The following is a 13,565-nucleotide window of genomic DNA, read 5'->3' on the forward strand; positions in this document are numbered from 1 at the left end:
TCTGGCCACTTGCCAGAGTCAAAAATAGCTGTGTTCTGGGTTATTCTATACCTCTGCTGTAAGGAAGACAACTTTTCTGTATTGTTAAACCATATACTGAACTCCTAACCTTCATTACATAATGCTCTACTTTCTGCATGAGGGGAACACTATTTCTCCAACATAACTTATACTGTCAGATGAATTTCTATTTGTTTTCAAGACATAAGTATAAATTACAGATGACCTTGAGCTTAAACTGGTTAATTATATTCACTTCTGGTTGCTTCCACTAAAACCAGAGAAAGGTCAGATCAATGCAGTTGCCAGCTGTTTCTAAACTCTGCCCTACTGATGCAGTAAGCAACTGTTTTGTCAGTGTCTGTTTTGGGAATTCCAGAAGTCTGTTTTAACCAAAATAATGGGGGAAGTGGGGGAAAACTGCAACACCCATAAGACAAATGTGTGAGTTTTCAATGTCATTCAATAGTCAGTCCTATTAATTTTCACTATTTTCAATCAAACGAGCTTCCACATTTACTGGCAATATCTGAGAACAGAGAACTTAATTCTAGCTGGAGGTTGTGCAATGTGTGGAGGAGGACTTATGCCTTCATATGTTTGTTTCTGGGGTGTCTGTTTCAGAATCTGAGTATTTTAGCTGTCAGCTATTCCTATACACACTATAATGGTTTGAGGGGGGCTTTCTGCTCTTCATTTCTTAGGGGACCAGTAGGTATTGACATCTCACTGATTTTTATTTCATGTGCTGTAGAATTAAGTAATGCTGTAAAACTTCTTGGTCAGCCCTGGAAGTGGTTCTTTGATAACTCTAATTGACTTACTGCTTGAATGTGTGCAGCACCTAACAATGAGCCTCAATACCAAGACTTCCTTTTCTATTGTGCACACAGTGCTGGGCACTTCCTTACATCAAAGTGGTTTTTCTTGACTTAAAGTGAAGCTGAGAGTGAAGTGCTTGGTGTTGTACATTCCAGATCCTGTTTTTGGCACTGCCATCAGACTGTTGTGAGATTGCCTTGCTGGTATTTAATCTCTGGGTGTCTGGACTTGTGCAATGCCTCTACAGTGCTTACCTACTTCCAAAATAGGTTTGTTTTTGTATGCTAGTACTTGTAAAGCATTTTGAGGCCCTTGGATGAGAAGTGGAGTTGGAATACAAACAGGCAGTTAATGGAACTGAAGTGGGTGAGGGTGAAACTTCTAGGAAAAATCCTGAAACTCAATGTGACATGAACACAGATGAAAAAAGAGAAGCCTAAAAATACTGCTGCATCTCATTTGCTGCCTTCTCTGTACCTCAGTGATAATGCCTGCTGAACGGCTAGCACACTTCAGAAACCTTACCCTAAAAATTATTCCTTAGAAATGTACAACAAGGGAATATGAGGACTTCCAGCATTTTGAACTCAGAGCCCACTGCATCACTTTTAAACTCCCCTGGAAAAGTTCCCATCTTTCTTTTCAGTACTTGGTCACAGGCAATATACTGCTGTTTCTGTAGGGGTTGTTTTATCTGACACAGTTGTGTTCTCAAACAATTGTGTGGAGGTAGAAGTAATTGAAGTGTTTGGAAAAGGCAAGTGAAAACAAACAGGTACAGTGTTTCACAATACCACAAAACCACAAGCTTTGGGAAATCCATAATGAAGATTTTCCTGGGAGTGTATTAATTCCTTCCCCCTTTTGCATGTGTTTCAAAGTAGACTCCTTTATGTGAATTTCCATAACTCCCCAAGGCCACAGCTGAATCTGTGCAAAATACTGGACAAGAGATGACATGTAACTTAGTCAGATATTAAGATTGCAAACTAAGAAAAGCAAGTCTATAGGTACTGCATGATGAATGAAAAATAGCTTCAAGTAAAATAGATAGGTGTTTTCCCTTTGGGAAGAATTCATTGTTCTCAGATTCCCAATTCTCCTGCATCTTCAGCATGGAAGTGTTTTGTCAGGCAGTGACCTTGGCAGGATTTCATTGAGCCCATGGGAATAATGCAGAGATTCTACAGAACAAGGTGATGCTGTAGGTGATTGAGATGGGATCCTCTCAAGAGGAGCTTCTCAAGCCTTCCAGGAATTGCCAGAGTTGCTGGAACAGGACACACTGCAGGCAAGGAGCAGTTCTTTAGGAATGTTATCTCTGATCACACACTTACCATTTCAGGAGGCAAGCTCTGTCAAGGCCCAGATAAATAAAGGACTCTGGCAGCTTTCATGCACCAGCAAAGCAGCCTGTCCTGTTAAAAAAACAGTTCCCTTCAGATGATCTATGTAATGTTCATGGCCCACCAACTCTTCTGCAGTAAGGAGTCAGATTTTAAAATGTGTCCTATTTTGGATGTTGTTTGTGGGTTTTTAGCTGATCAGTCGATAGCTACACTTTGCTCTGAGGTAGTTCCCCTCTCTGGGTAGTAATGCAGCTTTTTCCTGACAAAAGGAGCCACATCAGCCCTTTTCCTCTCATTTGTGAATGTGTGCTGACTTCTGTCTCTGTGGGCCCAGATGCACTGACCAAGTAGAAGGTCAGGTACTGGCTGAGTGCACTCTGCAGCTGTCTCCTCCTGTCTCATCCTGTGAGAAGTATGTCCTGCCGATAAAAAATCAAAAAGAAAATAAAACAAAAAGCTTTAAAAGGTGATCTGAACAAGTACATATCAGTTAAACAGTCGGTATAATACCTTCTTTTAAGAAATAACTAAAACCTGCTAGTTCTGCAAGGGAAGTCCCAGACCTCATGCAGGTAAGTGCTGTAAAATGTGACTTGGGTTCACCAGAGACTGTGCTGGACTGGCTTGACAGCTTTTATTGACAACTGATACCTCCGTGAGAGAAATTGCAGTGCATTTGGACAGTCTGGACTTGAGTAAAGCACAGGAATGTTGACACATGGAAATAATTACTGAAACTGGATAAAATGTGGGAGTAGGACATGAAGCATGAGTAGCTAAGAAGTTGGCTTAAATTAGAGATGAGGGGTTTTATTAAAGAGGGAAATAATGGGGGTGTATGTCACCTACAGACTGTGCAGTGTCCCAAAAAGTTATCTGGGGACTGATCTTTGTAATACTGTCACTAAGGTTATGAGCCAAAAAAAAAAAAAGAAAAAAATCTGCTAATGAAATTCAGTGCTGAGGCAACATTTCAAACCCTCATCAATGCAGAGGAGGACAGGCACGTCATTCACTGAGAACTGCAAAATGTTGCCAACTGTGAGATTAAACTTAGCCGTGTAATAGTGGAAAGTACCAGGTCATGCACTAAGAAGATGTTGAGAATTTTGGCCACCACCAAGGTGCTTATCAGTTGAAAGCAAAGAAGGAGAAACATCTAAACACCATAAAAGCCACCAGTATTATGTAGCATATAAATAGGCAGGTGTGTTCTCAGCATGTGTCAGATGAGAGATTTGTGGCAGGTTGTGTGTTACAGTGATGAGGCCTCATCTGGAAAGCTGTGTTCAGTTTTAATCACCCAGGTTCTGGAAACATTAATCCAAACTGGGACAGGTGCAGAGACCTAGGGGGTGATCAGTGCACTGAAGAGCTTAGCTGGTGAGAAGGAGGCTTGGCTTGTTTAGCAAAACAAAACAAAAACATGGAAATATTGGACTCTGTAAATAGTAAGCTGGGTAAGGGGTCAACAGTGGTGTGTTATTCAAGCTAAAATACTAAAGTTTAAAAAATAGGTGACTGAAAGCAGGTTAGAATAGAATTAATTAAGTGCTGCAGTAAATGAAACTTCTCAATACTTTTCTCCAACTGTCTGGTTCACATATCCTTGCAATTTTGTGGGATTTCTGGGATTTTTGGTTGCAAACATCTCTCTGAGATTTTTCCCTATGGTTCATTTCATTACAAATTCTAATTGAAAAGTAAATCAATCCAAGCCTCTAAAGTTTTAAACTTTCTCCAAGTGGGCCTTTTTCATTCCTTTCCTTTAAGCAGTAACAATATTGTCTTGCTCCTTAACTCTGTAGATTTCCCTTGGCTGGTAATATTTTTAACATGCAGCAGGATTGCCCTACAGCATTCCTACTGTGTCTCAGATAATGGTGCCCAGCCTTTCCCCAGTGCTTACCACATGGACTTCATTTGATCTCTAGTTTTTGCAGCTAAAATGGCCCTATTTCCTTTCTCAACTAGGACATTTAACATTCTTTTTAGCCTCTATTAGCCAAAACCACTAAGATTCCCTTTTGCAGTCTGCCTTCCCAGTAGTGGCGAACAGGATAATGACGTAAGGTATTCTCTCGCTTTATTTACCTCCCTCTGCCTCACGCCCCTTGTCTCCCAGTTGCTCAGTCTTCTTAAAACCACGCAGTTCTGACTGTTGCATTTATTGTTGGTGCCCTGGCTCGTTCTTAGGTGCCAGTGTGAATGGTTTGGAGGAGCCCAGCCTGGCCAAGAGGCTGCGGGGCACTCCTGAGCGCATCGAGCTGGAGAACTACCGCCTGTCGCTGCAGAGGGAGGAGGAGCTGGAGGAGGTGCCCGAGGAGACCCTGGCAGAGCACAACCTGAGCAGTGTGCTGGACAAAGGGACAGAGGAGGATGTGCCCAGCAGGTGAGCACACACTGCCCATCAGCTTTTTCTGTACCCATCCCTGCAGACTTCTGCCTGCCTTTCCCTTTTATTTGACCTACTGTTTACCAGGTTGCCATTTTTTAGGATTTTAAAAATGTTCTGCACATGTACACAGATAGTTCACCTTCTGTTTCTGTTCTAAATACCTTGCTACCATTAAAAGACACCTATAGCACCCTAATACAATAAAATGAAGTTCTAAGTTGAAAGGAATTTTAAAATTTATTTATTTTGATGGTATCAAAGGTAAATCAAGTGTCAGAGAGAGCGGAGGGAGAATTTTCTAGGTGATGTAGCTATTGGGTATCCTCTGTCCAGCTATATCAACTCCATGGTTTGTCACAGAAAGACTACGGAAAAAAAAAGGAAGACATCTGACTACTTTTTCAGCAACAAAAGAAAAAAAAATTGACTCCTGCAGCAAGCCAACCAAGGCCCTGATTTAATCATCTTCACTGTCTTGGTGCAGCGCTGCAGGCAGAGATGGGGAACTCTCTGTTCTCTCCACGTCTTACAAAGCAATGGGTTGGGCTTTCAGAGTTCACTGAGGTGATGGAAATCAGGCAGAGACTTCACATTTTGGTGCACAGCTTCCCATCACTCACACACTGCAGAGAAAGTTTACAGGAAACAGTATTCAAAGTATATTTTTTCAAAAGGGAGTTAATCTTATTTAAGCTTCAGTGAGAAAAAAGATCAATTAAGCAATTAAACTCAGACTACACAGTAGTATGAGGTGTGGGAAACCTTTTATATGTCTTATTCATTGTCTTTAATTTGCAATAACTCCCAGTCTGTCACCTACAGTTTTGGTGTCATGGCCTATGGCCTTTCAAAGAGTGTCTTAGGACAGCTTGTGCTGTACAGGTCTGTATGGCAAGGGAAGAGAAGAGATTCATTGTCACAGTTTAGGTTTCAGTTCCTCTCCTCAGCACTAAATCTGTGTACATCCACCTTTTTCTAATGAGGTACTCAACTGCTTGTGCAAATTCTATAGAGCAGCCTACCTTGGTCTTTGATTTCTGCTTCATAGAAAAATCAAAGTTCAGCTGTTGAATACATTCCTATGGCACAGAGTTTCCATGCTTACTATACCAGGCCATCTCTCACTGCTGTCTTTCAGCTTCTCATTTCTCAGTATTCAAAGGTCAAACAAAAGCCAAGTGATAAATAAAAGCCAAAGAAGGTGAAGTGAGCTATGTGGTGAGGAATTTGTGTCGTCACTCCTCTGTGTGATAAGCCAGCTGCTTGAAGAGCAGCAGCTCATCCTGTTCAGCACCCATGGCAACAGTTTGAGCAGCAGTAAACCTTATTGACAGCACACCAAACCCCCAGCATGCAGCACCTGTCAGGTTTATTTCCATACCAAAGGGTGGGAAAGTAAATCAGGCAGGAGGGGAACATCACTTTTTATCTCTGTGAAAATATCTGCATAAAGCCTTTGGGGTATGCTTTGGTCTCCATGCACCAAGTCCATGGGTGGGTTTGTATTCAGTATTTCACATGTGAAAATCAGGCAGCATGTTGAAAATAACTATTGAGTTTCTGCTGTGAAAAAGTGGGTTGTAATTTGAGCAAAATAATGTTATTTGTATGCAGAACAGTTAGGAGAATTTAAGAGCCTGTGGACAGAAGTGTGTGACAATCAGAGCATGAACAAAGTGTTTTCCTTATTAGTTTGCTATCAAAAATAGGCTCTCAGACAAGCAGATGAACAAAATCATGTAAATATGATACTACAACTGTACAAGTTATATTTTATAGACCTATATGAAGTGTAAACTTCATTACTTTCAACTTGTTGGTTTTCCCTTTTATTTTCTGTATGGAATGGGTTCTGCCAAAGGCTGTTAGCCAGTGATAGTTGGCATAAGGAAGTAGCAGAAATACTATTCTCAGCTTATTCACCCAAACTTTAGTTTTTCTCGAACAGTTTTCTCCTTCAGTGAGATAAATTGGGCCTTTAAAGATTTGTAGGGGAAGCATCCAACAGTTACTCTAATAAATGCAGTTCTGTTATGACAATGACTCTCTGAAGGTAAAACAAAGCTACAGTACCTTTTCCCCCTGCAGAGAGGATCTGGGAGTGTGTTGTTCTCATTTTCCAGTGACAAATGCAACCATCCTCAGTCCCTCTAGGCAGTCTGGCATGTAAGAGTGAGCTAGATTAAATATCATTTGATAAGTGGTTACATTTCTTGCCCCTGCTGCTCATGCTGAGGAACTGCTAGAATTAAACAGAGATGACTTCTAAAAGGCACTAATGATTTATTGCTTTGCATGGTTTAAACTTTGCTGTAGGAATAATAAGCTCATTATTGTAATTATCTTTGCACTGCTTCCTACAGTTTCTTGCCACCATGTACTCTGGGTACTTAATTGGATACATATTTCTGTCTGTGATGCAGAAAAGTGAGGAATTTTGTATTTTTTTTCTCCATCTCTCCCTAGTTCACATGCTGTATCCTTTGCCTGATAGTTATGTTTTGTATTCTTTGTGCTCCCAAAGCCTTCTCTGGTTCACAAGAGCAAGTGCCAAAATCATCTTAGCTGTTGCAGCAGTTGCTGCCATACCAGAAGACATGACCTTCCACATTCTGATGCTGTGAAGAACTCTTGCACTGGTTTATCCAGAGCAATGTGATATGACAAAAATAGTTTCTTTTTGTTGTATTCAATTGTCTTGAACTGTAACAATAAATGCTGCACAAATATTTGGACTTGGATTCACAGGCAGTTTTCTGCTGCCTCACCTTCTTTAAAAGAAGCAGGACAAGGACCATAGTGCAGCCCACAGGTGATGCTGTCACTAAAAGACCTATGAAACGATGAAAGCTGAAAATTAATGTCACGTTTTAGGCTTATGTGTGTTGAAATGAATTGTTAGTGATCTAAGACTAATCCAGAAAACATTGACTTCCCAATTGTTAATATTATTTGTTCTTAGCAATATAATCTGTATCTTTTTCTTTTCTAAAACCTTACAGTAGTTCAGAATCTGAGATGGAGGAGGAAGATGAGGAGGAAGATGATGAACTACTGCTGCCTCAGCAACCCCCTTCAGACCTGGGTGGTGTGCCATGGAAGGAGGCTGTGCGAATCCATGCCCTCCTGAAAGGAAAGAGTGAAGAAGAGATTGAGGCTGAGCAAAATCATGAGATTGAGTACAAATACGATGATGAGGAGGAGGAATACGAAGAGGAAGAAGAGGAGGAGTCGAGTGAAGGTTAGATTGGTTTGTCCTTTGTTCTGCTAGCCAGCAGGGAAGAATGAGATGAGAGCCATGCAGAATAAGAAAGATTTTTCCTTGGAAAACTTTCCTTGTTCTTTCACTTCTTTGTTGCTCTGATTTTTGAGGGAGTTAAGGAAGGGAAAGGAAAACTTGAGGTGGGTCATTCTGGATCCTGAAGGACTTTGCCCACAGGACAGTTTAGAGCACAAGTACCAACACAATATGCTCCCCATACACCATGCCAACATGCCCATGCACAGCTTTGTGCTGCTGTATTGGTTCATGGTTGGGTTTTATGATTATTTGGAATTAGATTTGAATGTGCCCTTTGTTCTTTGACAGCAAGAACTGGAAGCATTGTGGTTGCAGTGTTTCAGTTCCAGAGTGCCTCTCTCAGGGGTAGTGCCCTGTCACTGCCAGCAGGACATTCCACAAGAATGCCTGTAGCTCTCCTTAGATCAAAGATGGCCTTGAGAAACAGGGGAGTTCAGGTAGTTCCCATTTTAGCTTTGAGAGATTTCTGTGGAAAATCTTAGGGAAAGACTCCTTCCCCTGTGTTTGTCTCAGTCATCAAAATGCAAAGTTTGTGCTCAGAATAGACATGTTTCCAGTGTTTCACCGCCATGCCAAATTTCTCACTGCTCTTGTCTTTGTCTTTATACTCACATTTCCTTTTTGTGGAGACTTGTAGACTCCAAAGAGCTTTCTTGTAAAGGTCTTTGGCTGCCTACTGCAAGCAGAGGTCCAGTTTTTTGAGCCTTAGTGGCAGTGTCGTTGATGAGCTCAGCAGGCTCCTTGGCTACTTTCTCAACATAGGAGCTGAATGTCCATGAGTGAAGTCTGTGGAAACCAAGACTTCTTTATAAGTATGGTAACATGCCTGTTGTGTGCTCAGTCTGCTGAACTGTGCTGTTCTTGGGTGGATGTTGTTTCATTCAAGCACTTCTGTCAGGCACTTTGAACACAGCGGGACTGCGGGGAGCTGCTGCACTTCCAGACTTTCTCTCTCTCTGATCTGTCCTCTCTGTTTCTCTCTCTCCTCTCTCCATGGCTTGTGTGTGCACACGGGTGTCTGGTGTTATTTGTGGCTGTGTGGTTCCCTCTGCTGTAGAGGGGGAGTATAACCCTTGGGAGAGAGAGCTGCAGCAAGGCCTTTGGCTCCAGCGTCTGTCAGACGAAGAGGACTCGGGTACACTGAAAGGTACCCAACACCATCTCCATGTCCCCACAGGAGCAGGGAATGTGGTAAAGAGCAGGTCCCACATGAGGAGTTTCTGTGTTTTATTTAATTGTGTTGCCAGCTCCCTCAAAACTGATTCAGTAGCTGTTGTTCATCTCCTGGTTCAAGTGCCATAAATCAGATCTGTCACTGCCACTGGTTTTATGAAAGGGATAAAGCTGTCAAGTACCTCAGAATATCCAGCAAGCCTGGACAGTTTGCTACTGTAATTTGCATGAACAGTGACCCCCAGGTAATAAGGAGTTTCAGATTTGTTCCATACACTCAGACTGCTTGCACCTGTGCATTATCTCAGACACATGGGACACATCAGAAGTAGTGCCTTTAGACTGCTTGTGTCAGCAAATTTGCTTTTTTTGTTGTCCTCTTTGTGTGTCTGTCTGTGGGGAGAGTCTGGAAGGAAACTAATCAAGCTACAGCAATCCCTCAAGATTCTTCAAACAGTTACATAATGGTCATGAAATAATCAGACATTCAAATCTAACTGGTTGTGTCATTTTCTATGATGCATCCTCTTGAAGTTGATTTTTGACAGTTGGTATTTTTTGTAACACTTGGTCCTAATAGCTTTTTAATCCCTTATTCCCTTGATATGGTTCATTAAAGTCAGAATACATAAAAGGAAAATTAAAGTGCCTTCCTGCATGTAAGAGGGCATACATATGCAGTTGTCAAACTGCATATTTTGCAGTTTATGGTTGTAATAACAGTAGCTTAGCTTCTGACTTCTTTTTTTTTTCTTTAAGAGAGAAAAAAAAAGGAGGAGGAAGTGCTATAATTTTTTTGTCATTTAACTTTTCTGTGATAAGAATGAGAAGTATTAGTAAGGTGGCTGAAGAGCATACCTGAAGAAGTTCCTCCTGTTGCAGTTGCTAGGGTGCTTCAGACCTGGCTCTTAAGGAGTTTTTTTGCAGGTGGCTCCTTATTCCAATAAAGTAAAAACATTGAGCCTGCCCACAGTTTATAAAGTGCTGCTGGGTGCTGCAGTGGAAATGGAGGAAAGCCACTATTCCAAATCAAAGTGCAATTAATGCTCTGCTTCCTGCAAAGCTTAGCAGGCAGTCCTGAGCAAAAGCTGTGGCCAGGTGTTGTTTGAAATTCTCAAGCACTTTAGACATTAAAGAAGTGTTAGGTTTGCCTCTAAGCCAAGCAGCAGCCCTTCATGTCTGGCTGTGCTGCTCATTATTTATTGGAAAAGGTGAGAACAGGACAGGCTCAGGCCTCTGTCCAGAGGCTTGTGGAGCAACTAAAGGTGTGTATGTTACAGTGGTGTAAATCCCAGAGCAAACCAATTGAAAACACACAGATCACGTGGGACCTGCTCTTTCTGAGCCTTGCTGAGTGACTCTGTACTTCTCAGCCATTGCTGGCAAACCTAAACCTTTTAACACAAAACTTTGCGTGGCGATGCAAAAGCTAACTCTACTCATCCTGGGCCTGCATGCTAATGCTTTGGTACAGAGGGAGAAAAGCCCAAGTTGTGTCCCTGCAGGATGTCCAGTGCCTCTGGGAGCAATGGTTGTGCTCATTGGGACAAAAGCTCTCTGATGAGGCAACAGAGACATAAAGCTGTGGAATACTTGGCTACGTTGTGAATCCTGCTCTGCATTTGAGTTTGTGCCTCTGAGCCCTTTTCCCTTTAATAACCATCTGCTGGTTCTGTCCTTCCTGCAGTTCCTTCTGCCTGTTTCTCCTGCAGTTTTAATGCCAAATCTCACACATAGTCATTCCTGAAATGGAAATCCCAAACACTTTGTCATGGCTGGGAGAGAGGAACTTGTTAAAGTGAGACAGCAGGAAATAATGAGTGCAAGCTCTAAATGCTGCTAATGTGTCTTGTTTCCTTCAAACACTAGAGCACCCTATGAAAATCTAACTGCTTTTGAGGTTCTAAACTGCTGAAACAGTGCTGTGCCCTACTGAGTGGTAGCTCAGCTGTAGTGACAAATTGACTCCCTACTTTATAAAGTAAGTGGGCATTTTCCTTTCAGGTTGAGACAGTTGCCTTTGCAGACATTCCTGCAGACAGTGAGCAGGTGAACACCTGTCCCCTGCAGGACCAGTTATGTTATTGTGGATAAATAAAGGCTGAGTTGCAGTCCCAGAGCAGATAGCAATAGAGACAGGGTCTATAAATTTAGTACCTCAGAATATGTGCTCCCAAGGCAGGAGTTCTGCAGAAGTTAAAGAAGCTCATCAATTGCTTTAGGTGCCCATTGTTCTCTTTGACATTCCATAAGTAGCTGAGCTCTGTGTAGGCAGGTAATTGAAGAATAAAGCGATTTCTCTTAAAATAATTTGTGTGACAGGAATTCCCTTTTGGGGAGCTGTTAAGTCACAACCAAAATGCTGTTATCCTTGAAAAGAAAATTCTCCCTTTGAGCAAGTCAGTAAAAAAGAGCCAGGAGTAAACAAACTGGTGTTTTAGGTGCTAAAATTAGCATGTGCCCATGTGTGCAAACAGACTACACACATGTGAAACTCTCAGATCTGTCATGTTATTTAATTCACAAAGAAGTTTGTACCCAGCCTAGAAAGAAGGGCCTAACCCAATGGCAGGGAATGAAAAACCTTTTGTCTTGGTGCATCAATCAGATGGAGATTATCCCTCACCTTTAGCAGCAAGACATCTTTGGCAATAATCATAATGAATAGGCTGAAGGAGCTGGAAATTTCTGCTAAATTGGTATTTACATACCACATATTGTTGGACACCCTGAGAACCTCTTTCATTTCAGCAAAGCTTCTCGCAGTAGAGATGATCTCTGGGGATGTTTTCAGTAGCATCCCTCTGCCTCTGGAATGGCATTCTCCAGCTTTGATGGGAGGTGTGAGGAGCTGGATTGGTGGATGTGTGCACACACAATGCTGAGCTTTTTCTTTGTCTCGCAAACTGATCTCAGCCAATAATATTTTCTTTTCTTATTTCCTTTCCTATGATGTGTTACCTTTCCTTTCCACCGTTCTCCCATCTTTTCCTCCCTGCCCTTCATACACCCTGCCCACAACCTGTTATGTCATGCCCTCCTCCTGCTAGCTGGAAACCTTAGGCTGCAGCAGATTGTAAATCCGGTTGATCCTCTGGAGATCCTGGCAGATGTGCACTGGACACACATCCGTGAGAAAGAGGAGGAGGAAAAAATGGTCTCAGCCTCCAAATCCTCCACCTCCAGAGGTAATCTCCCCCAAGCCCCACACCATCAGTTCTTGGATCACAGTTGCAGCTGTTTAACTCTGTTGCTTCTGCGCCCTTCAAGGGCAGTGACTTCAGCAGGGGCAGCAGTGAGTGAAAGGAACTATTTTCAAATTGCACTGAAATTGCACTTGGTTAAACATTTTGCTTTTCAGGTCAGTGTCTGTTTAACAGTTGCTGCTTTCTGAGCTCTGTGACTGAGTGACTTCTGACTTGTTTGTCTGTGTGCTTTGACTCCATAGCATTTTTCCTGACCACACACCATTTGGTAGTGCTGGCAATCAGCCTTCTGTAACTGGCTAGGGATGCTAATAGTGGTAATTTTGTACTTTTTGTAGCAGAAAGGGCTCTACACTTCTTAGGGAAAGATGAGGGGCTGTGTTGTGTAGCTACTACAGCAAGGATTGAACAGGGTCAGCTGTTCAATATTGATCATTTCTCTGCTGCTTCTTTTCCAAGTATGTAACTTCACCTGGTATTAGTAGGGAATGATGGGGGTCAAAAGGCTTGCAGATCCTGTGTTTAAATTTGACAGTATCCCTACTTTTAATGTGAGATGTGACCTTTGCAAGTTGCCAGTAACTTAAAGGAAAACTTTGGAGGGGGAAAATGCTGATAGTCTAGATCTCATGTGAGCACCTTCCAGCAGTCCCTGCTGACCTTGTTCTAGTGTGTTACAGTGTGTTTTAAGGTAAGTATAACATAAATGCTTTACCTGTGGGTTTAAATGAAAGTTCATCATGCAGTTGATGAGCAGTGGTCTTCTCTCAGTCTGCAGCCACGGTGACAGAATTGTAGAGGGAGTATTTGTGCTGTGAGAAGGGGTGCTTGTCTCAGAAAATGTGAAAATAGGTTAAAAAGTCTGGAGCTGTACCTTGTGTTACTTGATTCCCTTCTATTCCAGATAATTATCTTTCCCTTGCAGTTTTAGTTGTTTGATATGGGGGGTTTTTGAATCCTGGTCTAGCTTGATACACAAATCCAGATCAGTCAGGCTATACTTATACTTGCAGTTTGTAGAATGCACTGGAATTTTCTGGTGTGAAACCAGCTCCCTACAAATAAGAGATGGGTATTTTGTTCCCACTGCAGCCTTTCCAAAATTGATTTTGTGCTCTTTCCAAGTTCCTTTGGGAAGGGGGTCAGTCTTTGCTTTCTGTCCCCTGAAACTGGGCCAAGCTAGGACTATCCTGATTTATGATTAGCTGCTTCTAATGGTTTGTCATATGGTAGAGGTGTGTGCAGGTGTTATCAGCAGTCTGGGATTTAAAAGTCTCTTGCCAGTATGTATTTGTGGACACGCTGTAGGTTTTCAG

At 42.1% G+C, this 13,565-nt stretch overlaps 1 protein-coding gene across 30 annotated transcripts in view; it reads left to right on the forward strand.

Moving 5' to 3' along the window:
* The window catches only part of MICAL3 (microtubule associated monooxygenase, calponin and LIM domain containing 3), a 147,254-nt gene that overhangs the window by 99,371 nt on the left and 34,318 nt on the right, over positions 1-13,565 (forward strand). For 22 of the 30 annotated variants that reach the window (XM_085049285.1, XM_085049284.1, XM_085049292.1 and 19 more), the window contains 4 exons: positions 4,368-4,563; positions 7,572-7,810; positions 8,928-9,017; positions 12,094-12,231. In XM_085049285.1, coding sequence (XP_084905411.1) covers positions 4,368-4,563; positions 7,572-7,810; positions 8,928-9,017; positions 12,094-12,231 — 663 coding nt within the window. The remainder of the gene's footprint in view (positions 1-4,367; positions 4,564-7,571; positions 7,811-8,927; positions 9,018-12,093; positions 12,232-13,565) is intronic. The other 8 variants (XM_085049293.1, XM_085049313.1, XM_085049315.1 and 5 more) reach the window with 3 other exon arrangements.

This window comes from Lichenostomus cassidix, chromosome 1Ab (genome assembly GCF_008360975.1).
Source record: "Lichenostomus cassidix isolate B80296 chromosome 1Ab, HeHo_3.0, whole genome shotgun sequence".
In the NCBI taxonomy this organism is placed as follows: Eukaryota; Metazoa; Chordata; class Aves; order Passeriformes; family Meliphagidae; genus Lichenostomus; species Lichenostomus cassidix.